At 30.8% G+C, this 25,527-nt stretch overlaps 1 protein-coding gene and 1 non-coding gene across 2 annotated transcripts; one reads left to right on the top strand and one right to left on the bottom strand.

Annotated features, from left to right (window-relative positions):
• Positions 1-5,074: 5,074 nt before the first annotated feature.
• Positions 5,075-5,156, bottom strand: TRNAS-CGA (transfer RNA serine (anticodon CGA)). The gene has a single exon. It is a non-coding gene; the product is annotated as a tRNA-Ser (tRNA).
• Positions 5,157-5,282: 126 nt separating this feature from the next.
• On the top strand, positions 5,283-9,454 carry LOC137826488 (Phototropic-responsive NPH3 family protein). Its single transcript, XM_068632468.1, has 3 exons — positions 5,283-6,183; positions 7,283-8,389; positions 8,818-9,454. The coding sequence occupies exons 1-3, from the start codon at positions 6,118-6,120 to the stop codon at positions 9,271-9,273; spliced, it is 1,629 nt and encodes a 542-aa protein (XP_068488569.1). The 5' UTR covers positions 5,283-6,117; the 3' UTR covers positions 9,274-9,454.
• Positions 9,455-25,527: the final 16,073 nt, after the last annotated feature.

Raw genomic sequence — 25,527 nt, 5'->3', positions numbered from 1 at the left:
AGTAAAAAAATAATAAGAAGAAAATATAAATAAATTTATAAAAATTAAAAAGAATAAACACATGAAGAAATGTAAATGCATTTATAACAATTAAAAATGATAAACACATAAAAAAAATAAACAAAACAGTAAATACCTAAAAAAATTTGTAAACAAGTAAATACCTAACAAAAAAGTGTATAATAAACACTGAAAAAAACACATAAAACGTAATAATAAAAAAATTAAAAACATTAAACACGTAATAATATAAAAAATAAAAACAGTAAAATCATAAAATAAAATAAAAAACTACACCGTAAACATAATAATAAAAAACTGTAAAACCAATAATCTCATAATAATAAAAATAAATAAATACATTAAAAAAATAAAAAATCATAAACACATAATAATAATAAAGAAAAGTAACTACATTCATAAAAAATTCGTAAACAAGAAAATAAACTAAACAATAAACACATATAAAAGAATATAAATATATTTATTAAAAATAAAAATATATAGAGAAAGAATGTAAATACATTTTTAAAAATTAAAAACAGTAACAACACATAATAATAAAAAACTCTAAATACATTTAGAAAAAAAAAAAAACTTACTTGAAGGGTGAAGAGCACCGGAAAGAAGAAGAAGAAATCGTGTGTTGAAGAGAAGCAAATAAGCACACCCAAGATGCTTCAAGAGGCCCAAGATTCAATCTGAAAAAATAAAAAAACATATCAGAATCAAACATTTTTCTCACATAAAGGAGAATCGACTCTCTATCTACCTTTAAAATCCACAAAATCGATTATCCCAAATCACTTCTATCAAAAAATGATTCTGCATCATTTGGAAAAATGGAAAATCGATTCTGCACCATTTGAAAAAATGGAAAATCGATTATGCACCATGTACAAAAATAGGAAAATTGATTCTGGAAAATTCAAAAAAATGAAGACAAACTAATGCGCTCTCCTTTCTCAAACTAGTGAGTTTTCTCTTACTCAATCCACTTCTCTCTCGTTCGTTTTAGGCACAACAAACATAACTATCAAACCTAATTTCATTTATAGCAAACACAAGTTCACTTTCACATTTACAGGGTCTACTGGTCAAAATAAATTTTTGGTCAAGATTCTTTTGCAATTTATAGCACTAAACAGTGTAATAAAGAAGAAAAGTTATTGTGTAACACATTGTAAACCCATTCACATGTGCCCAAAGTGTTTAAAGGGTACGAAAGTAAAATGCTATTTGTGTCCTTTTTGCCACCTATAATCCTCCCAAATCTTCTCAGTTTTACGATGAGGAAAAAAGTTTTCCACCTCACTCTCTCATCCGCACCCACATCTTCAAATACACAGATCGAAACAGGAATTTCACCCACTCGCCCCTCCCTTCTCCTTAATCACATCCGGAAACAAACAGTGCCTTAGTCTTTATATCTTTCCTTTTTACATTAATTAAGCTATTTAACTAGAGGTTGTAATATGAACTAGCTTATTTTTAGTCTATTGTGAATTTCATTTACTATTAACTCAAGAAGATTATTAACAATTTTTTCTTCTTAAATTTGAATATATAAAATTTAAATATTTATTACAAGCAAAGTGATATTAAACCAGTAAAATACAAATTTAGATATTAAATTTTTATTATTATTACAAGTAAAAAAAATATTATACAAGACATATTAATATGATAATAATAAAATAATGAATATATACTAATATGACATGGTTGAAGTAATGAATAAAAATGTTCATACATTTTCAACGTATAAATAATTATACATAATAATAAACTATTAAAAAAGAAAAAAAAATATATGATTTATATGAAAAAGGTTAGTCCACACTTTTTTCACCTTGTATTATTATGGGAATGAGTCTATGTAAGTTAGGAGACTAAACTACTAAATTCACCTTGTATTATTTTATTATGGATTGATGTGTCAACTTGCATGATCTAACCCACATTATCATTCTCCATTAAATCACAATATTGAATTTATAACTACCTCATGTGAGAAATTCACTAATTAATTTATTTTAAATATCTCAAGACTTCCTTTCATTCCAACTTTTCTCCCAACTAAAATAACAAACAACCATGATTTGAAAGGAATCATGTGTGAATGAGTTAGAAAAATTATTTATGTATTCTTTTAGGAAAAATCATGTAGAGAAAAAAAGGTCATGTAGTAGAGCCTCATTATAAAATAGATCACTTTAAACAAACATGTTTATTTCTTTTTAACTACATACACTATACAATTGAACATCAAATAATGCTTTAGTTTTATTTATTTTTACTAGTTTTGAAGCACATTGACTGTATGAAATGTTATATCAAATCTTAACGATACATTATCTTAAAGTTTAGTTATACATAACACTTAGACATAACTCTTGCGAAAAAATATGTGATATAGTTTATTGTTGTTGTGCCTAGAATGAACATAACTATTTGCTTGATTCATCTAGAAAAATTATATTTGGTGACACCTTTAACTTCCATAATTCAACTTCAAATGCACATTTTACAACTTGTTCATTCACTAAAGACACCATTATCCATAACAACCCCAACCACACATTGTAATGATCCATTGAGCCTACTAGCCAAGATCTAATAATCTATACCATTTCTTCATATGACTTGGGGTAACCCTCAAATATAGTCTTCTAGCTTGCATGGCCTCCACACCCCCAATGAAGCTTTAACTATAATCTAAGATCGCTCTTGCTTAACTTTTTCAAAGTGTAAAAATCCCTGGACCACTCCCTTATTATGGTCAAATGTGGTGACCATATAATCTTTACTCATTCAACCATTTTACCAAAATATATCACCATAATTTCTTGATTTGTATAATAGCTTCTCAATTCCTTTTTTACCTTCTTGTTACATCTTCATTAGCATCTTAACAACCACACACCATGATTTTAGGATCATGCGTCACTTTAATAACTTCACAAGTAAATTGTATTAGCTTCATAGTAGCTACACTGCAAACTCACTATAACAACTCTATGCAATGACACAAAAAATGAGCATTAATGTTTAATTTGCTTTTCATAATTACTTCACCACCCCATCATAACCTCTTCTCCTCAAAACCATTACAACTTCTCACCATCCTTCACCACCTTCCATCACAGACTTATTAGAGGAACTTCATTTATGACTAAAGGAAAAGTATAAGTTGTATCCACAATATCAAATACTTGTCATAACACGTAAACATGAGGACCAAGGTATATTGCACCAAAAACACACAACTAGTTGAATGCATTTTATCCTCCACCATTGCATAACGACATACAATTCAAAGAATTCCCTAAAAAACCAAACACATTCCTTGTGATAATGCATAATGCAAGTCAATAGAAAACACACCCAAACAAAACAACTTGTTGCATTTGTTACATACCCTATTAGTACATAAATTGTGAAGGATTCTCCTCTAAGATCAAACTTTAAGTCTTTGCCAATTGATAAACTTATATTCCAACACCAATACCCTTCATACACATTCCATGTTTCTTGTATAATTGTACTCACAACAACATCATAACAGGAATTACAATACCAATACCATATGTACAAACCTTTCTCCATTCCCTTCTTAAAAACATCATCACCTTTCTTGTCATTTGTTAGCTAACATTTCTTAACGTTATATGCTCAACAACTATAATATAGCAACTCAAAACCAAAAGGAGAAACAATATACTCTTATAGAATTCTAGATAATATAAGATACTACTAAAACTTGACAACTTTTTGCTTCCCCCAACAATATTGACACTCACATTACCTTAACCAACTAGCAAACATAAACCCAAGATGAAGTTCCACATCAAATAAGGGAAATTAAAAGATTTGATCTTAATCTTCATCCATGACCATACCACATAGCTAATTTGTTGTAGCAATTCCTCCTCGTCTCATATCTTATTTCTAAACACCACTCCATTTCTTTTTTATCATATTCATCATAAGAATGCACACTAGATGAAATACCACATCTTTTTACTATGTGCATTTTCCATCCAAGATTCATTTTGCTAACAGTGAACAATAATATGACATGGAGAGCAAGATACCCTTCTCACCCAAGCATAATAGTGTTTTTATAAGTTTTCCACCTTTACACAAGTAAATAGAATCTAATACATGAACTTTTATGCTTTAAAACATACAAGGCATTGTACCTCATCAGCATTCAGTAACCTTCTGTTGTACAAGTTTTGTTTAGTGGGCATCTTATCTTGTGCACACCTCCAAATGAAATGAGTAACCTTAGGAGCAATCTTTAGAATATATATTAGACAAAATAAATTGTTTTTTTGCTCCCCACAACCTCCTATGTAACTTACTTGAGCGTCAGAACACTTTTGCAGGTGTCGTCCCGACCAAGAGTTGAAGATAAAGAGTAAGGACCAAAGGAAGGAAGTGAAGCCCGACAAAAGTGAAGGAGTTAATAGAGTAAGGAGCGAAGAAAGAAAGCAAAGACCGACCAAAACAAAAGAGTTAATTATTCAATCAGTAAAAAATTCTCTCAATTCCTTTGTACAAGAACAATTATTAACACTTAAACTTTTATAAATATTGAATTTATATATATTCTTCCAATTCACCCAACACAGACAAAAAAAAATCTCTTTAAAAAATTAAAATACTATCTACCACCTTCTATGACATCAATAGAACAAAGTTTATAAAACAAACTCCAAATTTTCCATAAGAACTTTCTAACAAAAAGTATAAAAATACTAATTTAGTTTTTATATAAATTCAAAATTATTATATGAATAAACTAATTTTGTTAAAATTTTCTCATATAACTTGGCCAATTTATTTTAAAATGTGTATAAACTAGTTCTAAATGAGGAAATAGTTATCCAATATACTCACAGAAATAGAAGACTTTATCAACATTCATTACCAAAAAACAATAAAAAGGACAGGGAAAGCTTTTCTTACTTTACTATAGAATTAGTGATAAATAATAAATTAAGAAAAAGAGAACATTGTCTTCTGTAAATAAAGACGAGTGTTACAAAAGAAAAACAATTAAAAACGTCGACAGCAGGATTCGAACCTGCGCAGGCAAAGCCCAACAGATTTCGAGTCTGTCTCCTTAACCACTCGGACATATCGACGCTTGCTTTAAGTTTTGCAATATATATAATATTTATCTATACTATCATTACTATAAAACTAGTGATGGAACTGGTTGGTGGCTTGGTGGGGTAAATAAAAGAACGTGAATTGGTCCCAGAAGAAGCACATGCCCAGAAAAAAAAGGTATGCATAGTAAATTTGGTCAATTACATGATAGTTGACAGAAAAAAGGAAAAAGTGAGAGGTGTTGGGGGCACCTAGGCCACTACAATATTGGACCCTCATGGTGGTGTTGGTGCACATATATAAAACTCTTGCAGCAGTGAAGATGGAACAAACAAGAGAAGAGTCAAGCCAGATATAAAGCTTAAGTTCTAAGTTTTATTTTTCTTAATTTTTTCTCTGACTTGCTGTGGAAAAAGAAATCAGAATTAGTCATAAAATATGCTGTTATTTAAGAGGCTAGTAGTAATATTATTTTTGCAGGAATGTCAGAAGGTTCGGTGCTATATTATGGTATAATAATATCTATGATATCTATATCTATATACACACACACCAAAATATAATTATTTTCTCTCTCTCTTGCTCTTGCTTGCGTTGTGGTGTGTGCTCTCTCTGACTCATAACCCGTCTACACATATTATATTTCACCCTCTGTCTTTATATGCCTTGTTGCTTCTCATTCACTTCGAGCTTTGTCTTTGTTGTGTCCTGTGGCGAACCACATTACTTCTGCGCCAATTGACTAGTACAACCCCATTACAAGGACCAGTGTTGTGACCACTTTTGCTTTGTCTTCTTTTGTTAGTCTCAGAATATGATCTTGTTAGTCCTTCTTCCCCTTCCTCTTCCCTCCCCAGTTTGGCTTTCTCATGCATCTCCCTTTCTTGGATTATCTTTCATGTAAGATAAGTCCCAGCAAGCCAATTCAGAAGACCCTTGATTTGTATTCTTGTGCTTTAGTTTTTTTTCTTCTGTTTTTATTTGTTTTAAGTTATGGAAGCTTGCTGCTGCAACCTTGAAGTGGATGTAAATGGAGAAGAGACCTTCATGGTGGACAAGGTAACCCTTTCTCTATCTTCTTTATTGTTTGGCTTAATACTCCTGTTTTGAAAATCTTATTAACTTTTGTTTCAAAACTTTGGTTACAATTTCGCCAAATAAAAGGGAGAATTTTGTTGGACAATGATTCACTTTTTTCATTTTTTATTCCTCTTCTATGTTTTACCTTTATTGTAAATTATCAACCCTTTCTTCTTTTTTTCCCTTTTCCATTGGGTCAGGATCTAGTCACATGGTTAGTTTTTTCATCATAATTGGTTGATGGTTTCAGTTCAGTGAGTTCATGCTAAATGCTGATATACTCATGAATATAGAATAATTATGGTTCAGTGGTTTTATACTTTGCAATTTTTAATTTTTCTTTCTCTCTTCTGCTTTCTAGCTAGTAGTAGTGGCAAACCTTGAGTTACTTTATGATTCGTGTATGTAGCTTTCCGCCTATCATTAATTTGCACCTACATAGCAGTGAGGTGGGGCAACTTCTGTTTGTCCATCCCGGCAATAATTTCCATCTCCATTTTTACTAACCACAAGCATGAGTCACCTTTTCATCTTTTGTTTTTGTTTTTATTTTTACATGTTGCATGTCACATTAAATGCTGCTGCTATGGTCTTCCGAGCCTTAAATGTTCTCACCTTCGTTTTGTTTGTTTTATTCACATTTTTTTCTGAGAGAGACCAAGGGTTGCTTTCATGCCATTTATTTACTTTCTATATCCTTCCATGCCAGATGATTTCTGAATAGGGGTCCTTACTGCTCACACTTACTTATAATTTATTGTTTATAACGACTCCAATCCCTTCTTTTGGTTTCAGAGCTTTAATTGGAGTGGAACTTTCCCTTCATTCTCTCCGTTTCCCCTTTTTTACTTGTCCTTTTTTTAGTCTATGTGCTCCAGTTGTTCCATGTTTTTGGCCAGTTATTTTGGTATTTGACTAAATCTACTGTCTCTAATTGTTCTTTCCACACAAATAAAATAAAATAATTGCCCTTTAATAGTTTGCTGCTATTTCTTTTTTATCTAGCTGTTCCATGGTGCATTATTTCTTCTATTGTTTATTAATCATCTAGCTTGGTCTTAAATGGGTGCTTTTGCAGAGTGTTATTACACAGTATTCAAACAAGTTTGCTAGATTATTTGGAAAGTCTAGTGGTGCCACAGGAAAGCTTAAAGTAATATTTCACGATTTTCCAGGAGGAGCAGAAGGTTTTGAGCTTATGTTAAAATTCTGTTACAATAATGGAACAGCTGATATAAGTCCTTCAAATTTGTTCCTTGCGCGTTGTGCTGCTGAGTACATGGAAATGAAGGAACCAGTGGCTGATGTATCTAACTTGTTGGAGCTAACTGAAAAGTCACTCCAAGAGATCAACTATTGGACTTGGTCAGATGTTTTGATTGCTTTGAAGCAGTGCCAGAATTTACTAGTTCTAGATTGTTCGGTGATGGTAGAAAGATGCTTGGACACTATTGTGGGGAGGTTGGTTTTGGCTAGTGAAGCAAGTCCCTGTCCATCAACTAGTTCCACAGATAGTTCTTGGATTCGGTTTTCATGTGACTCTAAGAGCACTGAGAGTGCAAAAACAAGTTTCACTCGTCTGACATGGTGGTTTGAAGATCTCCTTTTTTTGAGTCCCTTGTTGGTTGCAATGTTGGTTAAGTCAATGCTTGCGCGAAAGATGGACCATGTTTTGATCAGCAGGTTTCTTATCTACTATCAGAAGGCTAAATTTTCCACTTCTACTACAAATGAGAAGAGCAAGATAATAGAAATGGTCATAGATATGCATTCTGATATGGATCTAAGTTGTGTTCCTTGCAAGACTTTGTTTGGGATTCTGAGGGTTACTTTAGGTTTAAATATAAGCAAATGTAGCAGGAATAAGTTGGAGACTATGATTGGTTCCCAATTGGATCAAGCAACCTTGGACAATTTGCTTGTTCCATCTCCTTATGGAATAAGCTACTTGTATGATGTGAACCTTGTTTTGAGATTTTTAAAGGCATTCTTGCGGCGAGGGAATGGTCCAGTCACTCCCATTCGGATGAGGAAAGTTGCTAGTTTAATAGATTTGTATACAGCAGAAATAGCCCCTGATCCTTGTTTGAAAACTTCCAAGTTCTTGGCTCTTGCCACAGCACTTCCAGATTCCGCAAGAGATTCTTATGATGAGATCTACCATGCAATTGACATGTATCTTGAGGTATAATAGTTAATAATTCTTTCCAATTTAATTCTAATGTTGGAAGTATCTAACTTCAGTCATATGGTTACTACTTGATTCAGATAAAGTTTAATTTGTATGCATTGTACACATGGTCAACTGATAAGAAATCATCTTTGTTAAGGCTTTCAAGTAGTTATTGCATCAGTCAACAAACTTACCATACATAATGATTTTTTTATGTGGAATACATTATCTACAAGAAGAGTTACTTTCTAATTTAAATTTGGACACATGTGACTTCAGTCATATGTTTAAGTATTTGACTGAGATTTGTTCTATTAATTCATCGGAAATGCTTATATAATATATGTGTAGCGCAGTGAGAAAATTGAATCTGCCTTTAAATTAATGGCCTATTCAAATATAGTGTGGTTGAGTTGTTGAACTGACTATTATTGTTATAGGTACATGCTCAATTGTCACAGGAAGAAAGAATGAAGATATGCTGCGTTTTAAATTATGAAAAGCTTTCACCCCAAGCTTGCCTACACCTATCTCAGAACAAAAAATTTCCTTCAAAATCCGCAGTTCAGGCTCTTATCTCTCAACAATATAAGCTAAAAAATTTACTCCATGTTACTCCCAGTACAAGTTCATACAACGATTCACCTTGCAGCTCCAGTGGGGCTGCTCAAAAGGTAAAGAAAGATAAAACCAGTGAAGAGGTTGTGTTGTATGCTGGCAATTTTGATCTTTCTACAGATAATGAGAAACTCAAAGCACATTTACAAGGAATGCAGTGGAGGGTCATGGAATTAGAGAAATTCTGTAGGAAAATGCAAGTTCAAATGGCAAAGATCACAAAATCAAAAGCATCAGGCAATAGTTATACAAAATCTTTGCCAAAGCTATGCTCATGAGTCATGACACATTTTCTTTGCTTTTGGATTTTTGTTTTTTTTTTCCTGTAATCTTCTCATCTGTACAGCACAGGAATGAGTTGTGTGTCTGTAGTTTTTAATCTTTTCCGGTAACTAAGAACAGTGATATTTATTGTACAGTCATGAAATAATGGAAGAGACTTCAAAGAATTTCAGATTAGAGTGTGGACAATAACCCTGTATAAGAAATCATGTTCTTCCTAGATTACTTTAAAAAGAGTCTTATCGTAATAATAATATCAAAAAGTGTTGATCTATTAGACCATTACTTACACCACGAAGCGTGTTGTAACTCATAATGCAAAGTACCCCCTCAATTTATGAACATTGATCTTTGAATTGATCACTATTCATTCATCTCTGATTCGTTGTAACTTGCAAATCAAAGTTGACCCTTCACCTGCAAATAGAAGCATGGCCAGAAAGATGGTTCCACATCTAGTTTCAACCAATAAAATTATGGTTTGTTGGCTTACCCCTACACGAAGACAATTCAGTAGTTGACACGCATAAGATACAAAATAGCTACTGTTATTACCAGACACCACTACCTGAAGATGCAAGCGTGTCAGATGAATTCGAGAAAAATGTAATAAGCTGATTGCTTAAGTACTGTAATATACTTGTATACACTCTGAATTGAATAGTACCATGTTAGGATAAAGAATTTCTTGGTGTTGACTCAAATTACAAACCAATCACGAGGAAGATTAGTTGTAAGATGTGAAATCTCCATGGAGGTCCCATATACGTTGCAAATTAGTAATAATGCAATTGATTTTGATTAATAGGTGGAACTGGTAGCTCTTGTTTATGCAGCTCCATCTTCACGCTTGTCACTATTAGGAGTAACAAAAATGTCCCACATCGACTAGCCAAAGTACATAATAATCGTAATAAACTAATGGTACTAATTACAAACCTTAGCTTTGTGAATAAAGTAGATATTGTCAAAATTAAAAAAGTTATCATATATAATAATTTGTGATTGCATCACACTATAAAATTGGTTTATACCTTTTTCTTTTAATCGTTTACTTGAAAAGTAAACATTATAATTTTCTTATTTTGAAAAATTGCAAATAAACTTGTAATTATTTCATACTTAAATATAAGAAGAGAAAATAATTTATAATGGTCTAAATAAATTTCTTTTTAACTAATTTTACCTATTCAACAAACTCATTTCCTAAACACTCTTTTATGTAATTTATATTTTATTCATTGTCAATCTGATTTTCCTAACACGTCACTTGATCTTTAAACTTTAAAAAAAGTATTCACGTGAAACACATTTCTTTCAATTGAAGTTTTCCATCTAGGATAATTTAGAGGATGAAATTATTTTTTACATAAAATTGAGAAAATTGAATTTACTTAATTAACAATTTTAATCGGCATAAATTTATTATTTTTAAATGCATTCAAGTAAAAAAGAAATGGCCTATTTTAAATCTATTAAAACATTGACATTTTACGATCTTTCATCTAAGCATTTTAAATGACACTAAATAAAAACAAAAACTCACTTCAGAAAAACCAAATTTATTCCACTCATTTATTTTTAAAATGTAATATTACATAAAAAAGTAATAATTTAAAAGAGAGTTGAAATATATATTTGGATAAGATTGATTGGTTTGAAAGTAATAGAACATTAAACTTTTAAATTTTTTTTATCCAAATATATACAATGAAACCAGTTTCACAACACATAAAACTACAATAAACTAATTTTTCAAATTTTCAATAAATAAATATGTGAATGCATAAAATATACATACAAATTAACATTACACATTTACTCATCAAAGATGAATATGTAATATTAAGCATTCTCAATCTCAATAATACAAAAACATCACATTTGATTCACAATATAATACTAGAATTCTTTGATTTATTATTATTATTATTATTATTATTATTATTATTATTATTATTATATTATATTATATTACATTATAGTATATTATATTATATTATGATGATTTATCACACTTACATCTTTTAAAAATCTCTATTAAATATGTTCTACCAAAATTAACACTTAACTCATAACAAATACTAACATTTCCTAATTTTTTAATTATTTGAAATAACCTCATTTAATTAAAAATTATTGCATTGTGCACTCTACCCCATAAAAAGGTTGAATAAATGTTAAACAAAAATAGAGAAAGTTTATATAAGAAAACTTACTGTTGTGAGATGAATTTACTTTTTTTTATTGTTTTTTTAATGTAATATAAAAAAATATTTATTATTTTTTATTGGTACAATTATCTTATTAGTCATTACATTTAAGGTTAATATTCAATTTAGTACAGTGATATTTGCTCCCTTTGTTTTTTAAGAAGTACTCAAATTGGTCATTTATGTTAAGTCCCTATGTTGCTTATGTGGCAGAGAAAAGTGAGATTGGGTGTTGTGTGAAGTGGCAAGTGGAGTGGATTGACATATTAGTAAAAATGAACATTGGGGGGGTTAGGGTTTTTGAATTGCAGTCAGTGAGTGGGCGATTGGGGTTAGGGTTTTTTTAATTACAATCAGTGAGTGGGCGATTGGGGTTAGGGCTTTTTTAATTGCAATCAGTGCGACAACCAGTGAGTTTGAGAGATTGGGGTTATAGTTCAACATTGGTGAAGTGTGATCCTTTGAAGTGCAATTGTGTGGGACAACGATTTTGTGAGGTGCAATAATTGCGTGAGGTGCAACGATTGTTGAGTGTGGTGTAGTTTTTTGTTTTCTCCTTTCTAATGTTAGGACTTTTCATTTACCCTGTGTTGGTTCAATGATTATGGTTTCTTTAAATGTTTTTTAATTGATTGCTTTATTTTATGTCGTATGTTCTGTATTTGATTACTTTAAGAGAACATTTACAGAGTAGTTTCTGATGTAGGTTCCCACCATGTGCAAAAAAAAATTGTGTGTGGTCCAACATTTGGTTTCTGACATAATTAAATGAAGGATTGATTTGTAATTTGTTTGGTATATGTGGCCATATGTATATTTTACAGGATACCTTTTATAAACTCCATATCATGTCAGAAGGTTTTTTGAGCTTGTGGTCCACCATAGTGGGACATTTTCTGATAGGAGATATGTTGGTGGTGATACATCAACATGCTCATGTGACTTTGATAGATGGAGTTACTTTGAAATAGTTGACATTGTAAAGGAGATGTGCTTTTTAATAATACAAGAGATGTGGTACTCACATGGAGATTGTGAAGTGTTGGAAAATAGATTGTAGCTTTTGGTTGATGATGGTGGTGCAATAGATATGCTGAAAGTTGCAAATACATATTTTGAAGTTCATTTATTTTTAGTACAAGTTGTATCAAAGGCAGAAGTTATGTTGGTTTTAGGTGATGAGGTTGAGTGTGAAAATGATGTTGGTGAGCCTAACAGTGTGGAATATGATGTTGGTGATGCTGATGGTGTGGAAAATGATGTTGGTAAGGAAGGTGATGTTGAGGAAGATGACGAGGAGGAAGAAAAAAATTAAAAAATTAAATGTGGAGGACAACCAACAACACATTCCCAAGCATGGGAGAGGGAAATGATGGCTATAAGGGAAGTCAATGATGAGGCTTTCAAACATTTGATTGCATTACCTCCCAGGCAAACATTCATAAAGCACATAGTTGTACTCACCTGTATTTTCGAAGTATTTAAGTAATGTTTGTTTTCCTTTACTGGGTTCTGGTCCAGATCAATGTTCACATTCACTCCAAAATGTGACTCACTTGTCAACACTATTTGTGAAGGGTTTAATAGTGGGCTTATAGTTGCACGTGCAATACCTATCATTATCATGCTAGAAGATATCAGGACTTATATAATGCAGAGATGGGAAAATAACAGATTGAAAATTGCCTCATTTGAAGGTAGGGATGGCAATGCGGGATAACCCGTCCCACATAGGCATGTCTCGCGTTTGGCCCACAAAATGCGGGCCAGGTTGGTCTGCCTCGCGCAAGGAGTGCAAGCTCATTTCAGTGACCCGCCTCGCATAAGAGGTAACCCACGGGCCAGCCTGCAAAGAAAAATATATTTTTTTTCAAAAATTAAAATTTTATTAATTATAAAAAAAACTTATTCTTACTACTGAAAAATTAAAATTTTATCTCTGTTTCAATTCATTGAATTAAGATAAAAATATAAATTCAAGAATGAGGGTTGTTAGAATGCTTGATTAAAAATAATTAAAGTTTTGCTTTACATCTATTTTTCTTATATATGTATGTAAATGTATAAGAATATCTTATCAAAGTTTTGTTACAAAATATTTTAATGAAGATGACTAATTTTTTAACTATCTTATTGAAATCTCTTCTATATATTATTATTTTTATTAATAAATTATAAATATAAGACTTTACTGAAAAATAAATCTACTGTCACTCTTCATAATAACTTCATGGCTCAACTAAAGGTATGGTCCTGGGTAACCTCTAAAGTCCCTTATACTTGTTTTTTCTTTTCTGACTGGTGTCTGGATCCCTTGGTTTGTATGTATTCGATTAAACATAAGTAATATATTTAGGTTGGTCAGACTGTATTTGTTCTAGTAAGAAGTTAGTGACAAACTTCTGGGAGGAGGGGTTGTTTGTTTCTGTGTGATTTTGTACATGGATTGGATCACCCTTAAAGTTGTTCTTATTTATTTATTTTTTATTGTTGATAAAAAAACTACCTCTTTTAAATGATTAAAATAAAACATTCTTTTTTAGTACATTAAATTCAATTTTTTTAAATAAAATAAAATAGATGTCACACGGCAATAATGGGTGAATGGGGTATGATATTTTTTTACAAAAAACATAATTATTATTTTTATTTATGCAGACTAGAATGCCAACCCACCCTCTCCCGCTATTGGCCCGTGCGGGCTGCGGGTTATGCGAGGCTGACTTAAGTGGGTCAGCGGGCTAGATTAGTGAGTCTGCCTCACACTTTTTGGTTGCGGGATATGGGTCGACCCGCATGACCCGCCCTGCATTGTCATCCCTATTTGAAGGATTAATATGTCCAATATTTTAAGCAGATTACAAAAGGAAGCAAATCAAACTCAATATTGAATACTCAGGTTAGATGACAACATTCATATAGTATTTTAGCAGTTATTGTGTTAGTTGTTAGATATGTCTAACCAATTGGATGATCACAGCTCTTCCGCAAATCACTTATTCAAAGTGAGGCATATCTTTATCATTGGAGAAAAAATTGTGGTTAACTTGGGCATACATGATTGTGGCTACTAGAAATGGATGTTGACTGGAATACCTTGTTATTATGCACTATGTGCAATGAAATTTGTGAATGTGGATGCAGTTAACTTCATTTCATTTTCGTTAAAGAAGGCAACATATGCAGAGGTGTACAACTCAATTATCTATCTAGTGAATGGTGAATAAGTGTGTGAGAAAACTGAAATGCCAGATGTTGAGCCACCTCCTACAAAGAAGATGTCTGGAAGACCAAAAAAGAAGAGAAGGTTGGAAGCATGTGAGGTAATGAAGAACAAGACTCAGTTAGGCCATGGATTAAAGAAAAAATGTGGGATTTGTCATAATCTTGGTCACAACAGAAAGTCCTACACTGAAAAACCATCTCAACAACCTCCAAGTGAGGCAGGTCTATTTGACCCAGGGCCTTTTCAGCAAACTCCATGTCAAGCAGCTCCAACCCAACCCCCTCCACCATCTCCCCCTACTCAACCAACATAGTCACAACCATCTTAGCCAACTTGAAGAACAACAAGATCAAATGCAAAATTTGGCAGACCCAACATGAGGCTTAAGCTTAAGGTACAGTCTAGGAGAGGGCGATTTTGGAAGCCATGATTACTTTTGGAACCCATTTATTTCAGTTTATAACGGTGTGTTTTGAAAAACAATTATTGTAGGTTCCTGTTAATGTATTTTGAAGTGATATTTAAGTTCATGTAGCCAATGTATTTGGTAATTTTCGCAGTACATTGATGTTATCAGGTTGTATGATAATTAAGTTTGATTCATTCCAGATCACTTTGCTTATTTCATTTTCTTCATGGTTACATTTTATATTATACAACACATTACTTGATATTGAAATACAAATTAAAATTTCATTTTGGTTTACTTGATACTGAAATATTATACAACACATTAATACAAATTAAAATTTCATTTTGGTTTACTTGATACTGAAATATTATACAACACATTACTTCAAATATTTGGTTCATTAAAATTCATTTTGCATTACTTGATACTGAAATACAAATTACAATTTCGGGATAACCTCAACACATTGAACTCAACACACTAATACATATTACATTAACTCATTCAATCATAATCCCAAAAGAAAACATATGTCGTAAGAATTTTAAGAAAATAGTCAATATAGCAATGTTTATAACAACAACAATAGACAATCCTACTAAAAACATCTTAATCCACTTTCTTGACACCTTCAAACGTTTTTTCCAAACTACAAATCTTGTTTCTTTGTCTAGCAATAATTCCATCTTTGTCATCCCTAGTGTCTTCAATGCACCATCTGAAGAAATTGTTTCTCATGCTTACATCACTCCTACTTTATATTGGACAAAATGTTAACCAAAACAATCAATACCAATGCGTATTTTTTTCATAAAACACAGTTCAATACATCTCACCTTGTACTTGGACACCCCCAAAATTGCCTCTCACCATTTTTGATAGTTGTTGTTCTCAAAACCACAAATTCTCCACAATCGCAAATGGGAGCAACCAATGTGGTCTTGCTCCCACCACCATGGCTACAATTAGACCGGTTATGCATTTTCATCCGATTACTGGTGCATGATGATGCAAATGCAGACCTATAGTCAGACATTCCCACTTAAGGAAACACCAAAGAACAACGAATCCAGGAACGAATCACAAAAGTCAACTCCTTCCTTCCACCAACGAATCCAAAAAATCGAACTCCACCACAACCTCCAACACACACCCTAGAATCGAACCACCTCCACAAACGACCCTCGTATCCATTCACAAACTACCATCCAAAAACGTTAACGAGTACAAGAAATCCTAACCCCCAAATTTTACTAATCTCTGTCAAACCCCTCCACTTGTCACCTCACACAACACTCAATCTGATGTGTCTTTAAATTGACAATCCACATCAATAATTCTCTCTACCACATTAGCAACACTTGATGGCGTTGGATGAGACTTAATAGAAATGACCAATTTAGGTACTTTCTAAAAAACAAAGGGACCAAATTTATTTTCTTAAAAATCATTATATTAAATTGAATATTGACCCTAAATGTAAGAATAAATAAGGTAATTATACCTTCTTTATTAACTAAATTTTCACTTTATTTAATATTTGATTTTTCTGTAACTATTTTCTTATATATTTCATTATTTTATTTACTCAACATATGATAATAAATATAATCATATTAAGACTCTTTGGCAAAACTAAACAAAATAAAAAAATCAAAACGAAGAAATTAAGAAGAAAAAAGTAAAGGAAATATTTAACTAATGAAGTTAAAATATATTAATCTAAAAAATAAAAAATAATTTATTGTATCATTGAAGTTTAATTTGAGTTAAAAATTATACTAATTTGTAACTAGTATTTAAAGTAATACAAACTAATTAATCCAACTATTTCAAACGAAAACCGATAGTATCAGCACCCTGATTATTATTTCTGTGCATGCATTAATCCAAACCAAATATGCATAAAGCATTATTAATTGTATTTGGCTAGTGTATCGTAGCTCTTGGGTCCATGCAGGAAATTGTCTCAAAAAGTAACTATAAATATATACAATAATGTCCTTTTGTCTAGCTATCGAATATTTTCTCACACATAGGTCATGTTGCAAACATACCACATGTTTTTGTGGGACTAACTAAAGAAGTCACTCGAACCCCATTTAATATACTGGACCTTAACCATAGTCTGAATGTTTTTCTATTTCCTCTCACACTTTATTTTGTTTAAAAAAATTATTCCGGTTGGAGATTTATGTTTACTTGAGATATAAAACTAGTTTATAATATAAAAAATAAAAGTAATTCTTATTTGATCACTTATAAAAATTTCAGATTTTATACTAATGAATAAATAGGTGTGTTAAAAATATATCTCATATCAAACAGAAATAAAATCAATTTAATTTATATATAGAAGTATAGACAATTCTATAATTTTAAAAAAATGTTACTTTGATAACTTTACATCAAAATGTATGAATTTATAATTGTGATGTAATAAATAAATTTTAAAATTGTTCAATCTCTTCACATAAAATGTTTCAGTCAAATTTTTTTTTTTTTTACTAATTACATTATGGTGTAGACTTATCAACATATCAATTCTGATGAGGATGAGACAAACCTAAACTTACTGTTGTAATAGTTTGTAATATTTAAAAGTGAGTATTGTAGAATTTAAAAAAAAAAACTACAAATATAATATATATGTACCATGAAAAATAAATATAATGTTAATCAGTATTATTCACATTTTTTATTTATGTAAACAAGATGTTTAATTTTAAGGATTTAAAACACCTTTTTCTCTTTTTTTTTATCCCTTAAATAATTGTTTGCCACATCAAATAAAATATCAATAACCAAAACGCGTGTTCGATTAAAATTTACAACTTTAACTCTTTGTGCTTAAATTTTTTGCACAAACTACAATTTGGCAAGAACAACTTAAAATATGACAATTTATTTAAATGAACACTAGTGCTCATGATCCATGCGTTTTAGTTCTGATTTTTGTGAGTTTTGGAACAAGAGCTCTTGCTTATTATCTAACTAGGAACCACGTACCACGGGACTCATGTGAGACTTATGGAGAGTCAACCACATAAACAACCCTTTCTTCTTGAATTTCAAACTCCATTTTTGTATCATTATCATATAGCGTAGCAGAAACTTTTGGGTCAACAAATCAAAGTACTAATTGCATAGACCTCGAAAGAGGTAGAAGAGTAGCGTCTAAGGGAAATACAACGCAAGATACAACTTTAATATATTCAGCTATTTCTTGCATTGGTTGCCACAAATCGCGAGTTTCATACCAAGAGTTTAATACACTATATAGTACACGGAATTCTCAACAAAGACCAAAGAAAACTAAATAAACTACTCATAGGTACACAATGAACTTGGTTTGTATTAACTACAACTACATTAAACTACCAACGTGGTTTTCTTAAACAGTGCATGTCTTGCTTGTTACGTTACATAAAGATGACTTTTAGGACGTTGAGACAGTGACAGTGAAAACTGCAGAGGGAAACAAACCCAAATTTTACGCTAGCTATAGCAACCTTCTTCATTAGAGAGCATGTAAGGCCAAGGGGACAGGGTGACCACCACACAACGACACAGTTAGCATCTTCCTCAGTGCCACTGCGAAGTAGCAACACTGACTAGGACATCCTTGTATTACAAAATTGGTGACAAAGATGCTTATAACAGTTGTAGGGATTTTATTTTTATTCATTTATGTGTGTAAAGTTCTAAAGTTATCTTGTTTATGAGAGACAATTGAAGGATTTGGCATCTAGCTATAATGATATTTGGAGACTGGGAACTTGCTAAGAAGCTTGGTGTGGAAAACTGGTGGAAAACCTGTATTCTTGAATTTTAGCTGTATTTTTAATAGTTTATTTATGTTTTTATTATCAAATAAAAAGTTTTGTTATTCGAAAACTTGTGTCAACCATATTATTATAAGATAAAAATAACTTATTTTATAAATTATATCCTGAAATGCAAAGAAATAAAATAAAAAGAGGCTATGAAGAGTTTTAAAATCAACTTACTTTCATAAATTTTTAAGCTAAATTATAGTTTCAATCTTTTTTATTTTTTATTTGTGATTTGTTTCCACAATTTTATTAGTATTTCAATTTTTTTTTAAAAAAAAAACTTGTAATTTTGACTCAGTTCTCATTTTTTATATAGCTTATTTTTTACTATAACTAATTGAGATTATTTATATGTTAAGTTTCAAATGAAAAAAAAATGTAAAATTAGACAAATTAGATGAACTTAAAAAAAAATATTGAAGATTATATCCATCAATCAGGAATTAAAGATTATCAAAATTACAATTTAGCCTCAATGTATCATACAATTTAAAGAAATAAATTGAAAATAGCTTATAAATATCATAAAACAGTTTTGTCAATGCATAGACCATGTCCCAACATATGTGTTGCTCGCAGAATATTACAACTTAAAAGTAACATTTTTACAAATTAATTTCATAGTGAAAAAGTTACAAAAATCATAAAAAGATTTTTTTTGTTAAGTTCGTGTAAAATCTACAATACCCTCCTTACTTGATCGTGTAGTGGCTCCCTTAGTTGATAATATTTCACTCACACAAAAACAAAAGAAAATAATGGCATATAAAAAGTCTTTTCTAATAATTTCACCCTTTTTAGGTTCATCATGATGCACTCAAACCCAATATGATGGAGATGATGAAATTCGATTTCTGGCTGTGGTACTTTCAAATAAATCATTCATGGACAAGAAGGGGGGTGCCCATACTCTATGGGGTGGGATTTGAGACCCACCAATATGATTGCCCTATAACTTATATACCCTAATAAGTTAATTCTTGATTTCACTAATACCAATAATCTACATTTAAATTAAAATAATTTTGAAACAATTTTATTCTCTACATCTAAAACATTGATTCAAGTCTTCAAACACAATTCCAAATGGACGACACTAATTAAGGATAGTGTGACTTTTTATATCTCATTTGGACATATAATCAACTTTTAAGTATTCAATCACATCCAAATATATATACATTGATTTAAGAATAGTTTATTTGTGTTTCTTTATCTCCATGCGAAAACATAGCAACTTTAATAATTTCTTTACACACAAGATGCTTTTTTTATTAGAGAGAATTATGCTAAGACAAGATAGAAGTATGATGATAGAAAACATCCTCTTTTAAATATTTACCATATTACATATTTAATTAATAAAATATTTGTATGGATTGAATTGAAAGGTCTCTACAACAAATATCACTTTAGGCAATTAAATAAAATTAACCAAATATATCATATATGGTCTAAAATGTAAAAAATTTGCTTAAACTTTAGGCAAGTGACTATGGTTTTTCAATCGTAAAGTATTCTACACGTAGCTTAATTGTAACAGTTTTTGTCTTGTGGTCATGCATGCTTTCAAAACCTTATCTTAAACCAGTAGAATATGCAACAATGGTATTTTAACTATTACATTTATGTTTAGGTCACATTTCTTTAAAGCGGTTACATTTCTTATTATTATCATTAAGGAAAACATAAGTCTCATGAGTAAACATAACACCTATAACTAGTACACTGGACAAATTTTGTTGTAATATTAAGATTTTTATTATTATTATTAGTATTATTATTATTATGAATAATGATAATAATATTGTTATTGTAATTCTTAATATTATTAACGATGATAATAATAATAATAGTTTGGATTTCGATTTTAGAATGAGAGTTTGTTTTGAATTCGATTTGTAAACTAGTGGAATAGGCAACACTTTTATGTTTGTTGCCTTAGACTGGTAAAATAGGCAACACTTTATGCTCATTCCTTTAGTGATGACAGAGGGCCTAACTTAAGACCATCACTAGAGCTATGACAAGGAGGATAAAAGAAGATTGAGACTTTGCTACTGATGGCAGAGACACCCTTTTATATATGTTAAAAAATGTTATAACCTAGTGTAATTTGTCTAGAGTTGAATTTATTTTTCTTGCTAAAATTAGAGTAGGAAATTTACTTGTTTTCTTAAGTGAATTATGGTTAAGGCTAGGCATCTAAAACCTACCTAGGGCATAATTAGGGCTTCATTACAACCCACATTTACCCTAGGTCGATCCGTTAGACCTAATTAGGTCACATGGAGCACACTTGATCATGCTTGCCATGTCACTCTAATTTAAGCGCCTAAACACTAATTAGTTTGAATTGTTAGAATTTTAGGGCAAAAACAAGCAGAATCAAAGATACAGAACAAGATCAACCAAAATCAAATATGTTTTTAACTTGATTCCAGAAAATCAATCGGTTGTTTCTTCGATTCAACCGATTGTTTGTATCAGTAGTATACAAACACAATAATTAAACAGATTTAAATGAGATAAAGGGAAGATAAATCAACACAACAAGTTTATACTGGTTCACTCTTAACTAAGAGTTACATCCAGTCCCCAAAAATACCTGAGAATTTCACTAACAATTCAAACTCCTTTGATTTACAACACACACAACAAAGAGATGTTCTTGAACCCTTCAAGAACACAACCTTCTCTTTGCAAACACTAGACAGATCAGAATACCCTCTTGATCTGAACCACACAACCTTACAAAAATACAAAGATTAAAAGAAGAGGAAAGAGTACACCTAGATCAATTCATAGAATTGAAAAATGACTTAACACACAATAATCCTATTCCTCTTCAAGAAAAGTCCAAAGCCTTAGGAAATCTTGGAAAACTAATTTAAAAAATGCAATTTGAATATCTTCTAATTGTCTTTTCAACTAAGAGTATAAAATCCTTTTTGTAGACTCCAAGTGGCCGTTAAAATCATTAAAAACGAAAGCCAAAGTAGTTTGAAAACCAGCCAAAACAGATTTAACAGACTTAACAAAACTCAGTTGAGAAATTTAAAAAATCAATCGATTGATTTATCGAAACAACCGATTGAATTGGTTTGACAAAAAAAGTCAACCAAAGTCAAATTGTTTCAAACTCTTTCAAAAGCTTTTAAGTGTAAAACAACTTATTGAAACGATAAGTCCATTGGTTGATTTTCCACTTATCTTTGAAAACTTATCTTTTTAAAAAGTTTCAAGATCAAATGGCCTTGGATCAATTCTTAAAGTGAATTATAAATTCAAACACTACAAAATACCCAACTAAACAATTCTTAAAGATTTGGAGTAATCAAAGCCTTTGTTCAACAATCTCCCCCTATTTGATGAAGAAAAATCTCTGGTTGTTTGTGTTGTTCAGTTTGAATTTGAAAGAACCTGCAAAACAACAATCATGCATATACCAGGTAACAATATATCCGAGGTTGAAATAGTACCAAAGAACCAATTTTCATCATGTGGTTTTAAGCAAGAAAACCAAAAAAATCAATGTGAAAATCAGTGAACAAGGTGTAGAATTAGAGCAGAGCAGCAACAATACAAAGCAGCAAACTAGCAAAATCTAAACCATATGCTAAACTAGATGGTTGCAACAAATGTTCAACACAAAACTAGATATATCTCCCACTATTTGTCTTCACAAATAGAGTAAGACACAAAATTAAAAAAAAAAACATAATTTAAAATATTGTTCAGTAGATTAAACAAAATTTGGAAATAAAGCATTGAAGACTTCAATCATTTCTTCCATATTGAAGCTCAAAAAGCTTATTTTGAACAACTTCAATCTCTTCATCAATGCTTTGAAAACGTGCCACACAAAACTCATGGTGGCTTCTTTATTCATCAGTAAGGTTTCCATTCTTATTAACATCAATCTTTCAAATGGTGCCATAGAGGTGATGCGATCTCCCATGATTCCAGCACTTAGACCAACATCATCTTCTCTGGCCTAGAATCCAGCACCATCACCACCAACAACACCATCAGTTTGCTCTTCATCACCATCTTCAGCATGAGCTCCATTAAGGATCCAACTTGATCACCATCATTGCTGACCCATTTTCCCCAATTTTTGTGAAACCCATTTTGCTTAAAGAGCCATTGTTGATTTCATGTGATCCCTTAATCACTTCAGTTATCTCTTCTTAAAGATCAACTTCAAAGTAATTCAAAAATTTAGAAATAAGGATAACATATGGATAGTGATAGTCCCTTAACCTCATATACTTTTGCATATGTTCTTTGATGATGTGAATCCAATTGATCTTGCTCTTGATATTATGTAGTAGATGAGGATAAAATCTTCCTCAGTCAACAAGGAGTGGTTGCTCCCTCTTGGTGTTAGCATCCATGAGACAATAAAGGCAATAATCCTTTCATTAAGTCTCAAGCCACCCACCTAAAAATTCCTCACTTTGGTTTGATGATTCTTCAAGAAACTTCTATAAAACTGCATTTTGTTGAATTCTTCCACAACTCCAATGTTCCCTTGTTTATTCTTAATCCATCATACTTCAGTCCAGCAACCGCAGTCCATACTTTAGGGGTTATTTCCATATCAAGTCCTTTTACATGAGAGCTGATAGTATCACCAACAATTTGTAGATTGGTGTACAAAACTCTTACCAAGTCTGGATAAATGTTTCCAGACATATCAAGAAATTTCTTCAGTTATTGTTCTTTCAGCAGACTCCTTACTTCAGTAAGTTTATGCTCTTTTAACCAGATGAAGGTGATAAACTATGGATTATTGATTGCTTTTCTATTGGTTTCATGAAGATATTTTTCATTTTTCTCATCTTCTCTAGCAAACCAACCTTCTAAACGACTGCTCCTTTTTACTCCTTTGGACTTCATCCTTTTAGAGGAAGGAGGTGTTGGTTCCATGGAGAAAGGAGGAAATATCAGAAGCAAAAGGATGAAGACATCAGAATTGATATGAAGGCTGAGGAATAATCAATGGGTTGATTTTGTGAAGAAAACCAACTATATAAATATGGTTATATAACAGTAAAAGCAGTTACATAGTTTGGGTTTTAGTGGGTTGATTTCTTCCAGAAAAAGAATTTGTTCAGAGAAATAATTGACCCAAGTCAGCCTTTGAACAAAATTCACATGAATAGCACATGGAGAATTGACTAGTCATAAAAACTCTTAAATTTCCAAAAAGATATGAAATATATTCCATTTATGACCAACATAGCTTCCTTCCAGAGCAGATTCAAAGCCAAGATAAATGCAATTTTGACTTATAACAGTCTTTGAAAGAAATCAGCAACAAAACAAATGCATGGAGAATTAAACCAGTCTTAAATCAGTGTTATTAGAGGTGTAACAATCAGTTGTTTTTCTGTAACAATAATTATGACTTTTTACAAATCAAGAATTATTGACAAAGAAGAACCCGAATAAGAATACTTACTTAACTTTTGCATAGATGAGTGATTTCACATTTAAAGACATCAAATCAAATGAGATCATTCATAATTCAAGGGAAAAGAAAATAATTATTGTTGAAGAAACTTTATGAATAATATAACTCAAAGATAAACTTTTATGAAGGTGTGAATGGAAATATACTTGTATGGTATATGGTGTCTTTTACAATTCATTTACTAATTTGGTTTTACCTTCATTCTGATGAAAGTTACCAACACGGATCTTACAAAATCTTCATGAAAAGTTTTTTTTTATTAAAGCAGTTCATTATGATATTATTTTTATAAATAATGTGATATAAAAGTCATTATTTACATATATATTAATCCCCTTTATATAAAAATACAAAACTAAAAAAGTTAGAAAAATAGAGAAAAAAATAAATACAATTTTTTTTCTGTTTTTGGTTGCAAGAAAATAAACTCATTTTAAGTTGTCAAATAATATAATATAGATTTTATTTCATTCCTTTATGTATAAGTAAAAATATAATTGTATTCTATTTCATATTGATTTATTTTACTCATTTTACTAGAATCTAGTACGCATTATCGTACTTGTAATTTTATAATAAAATAATTCATAATATATTAATTTGTGATTGGATAGTTTACATTAAATTTATTCATATTTTAATCCTTTGAATTACCTGAAGGTGAAAAAAATATTTGGTTATAATTTTTAAATACGAAAGAGATTCAAAGGGTGTAATGTTAGTAAATATAAGTTATTGATGAAGGTTTTACTCAAAAAATAAGATATTAATTATAAAGATATTTCTTTTCTCTTTATTCAAAAGACTATTTTAGGAGAATAATAATGCTAGTACCTTTTAAGCTTAATTAAATAGGATTCACAGTCAGTTGAACACTAGTATTTTTTTTAGTTAACTTATAATTTTTTGGTATTTCTTTTTAATAATTTTCTCTAAACTTGTCCACATGAGTACTTTTTAATAAGTTTTTGCAAGTTTCTACATACAAGTTTCACTCAAACACAAAATGTTTATAAAGATGGTTTTGAAAAATCGCCCAAATAAACTTAAGGTTAATGTTACAAAGGACAAATATAAGCTT

Source organism: Phaseolus vulgaris, chromosome 11, assembly GCF_051622355.1.
Source record: "Phaseolus vulgaris cultivar YP4 chromosome 11, ASM5162235v1, whole genome shotgun sequence".
Taxonomy (NCBI): domain Eukaryota; kingdom Viridiplantae; phylum Streptophyta; class Magnoliopsida; order Fabales; family Fabaceae; genus Phaseolus; species Phaseolus vulgaris.
The sequence above is the reverse complement of the archived record's forward strand: the minus strand, read 5'-3'. Positions and strand labels throughout refer to the sequence as shown.

Excerpts from the sequence above, each read along its gene's own strand:
- LOC137826488 (XM_068632468.1), top strand. The coding sequence starts at position 6,118 with ATGGAAGCTTGCTGCTGCAACCTTGAAGTGGATGTAAATGGAGAAGAG. Across the intron at positions 6,184-7,282 it reads AGACCTTCATGGTGGACAAG|AGTGTTATTACACAGTATTC; the intron begins GTAACCCTTTCT and ends GTGCTTTTGCAG. Across the intron at positions 8,390-8,817 it reads CAATTGACATGTATCTTGAG|GTACATGCTCAATTGTCACA; the intron begins GTATAATAGTTA and ends TTATTGTTATAG.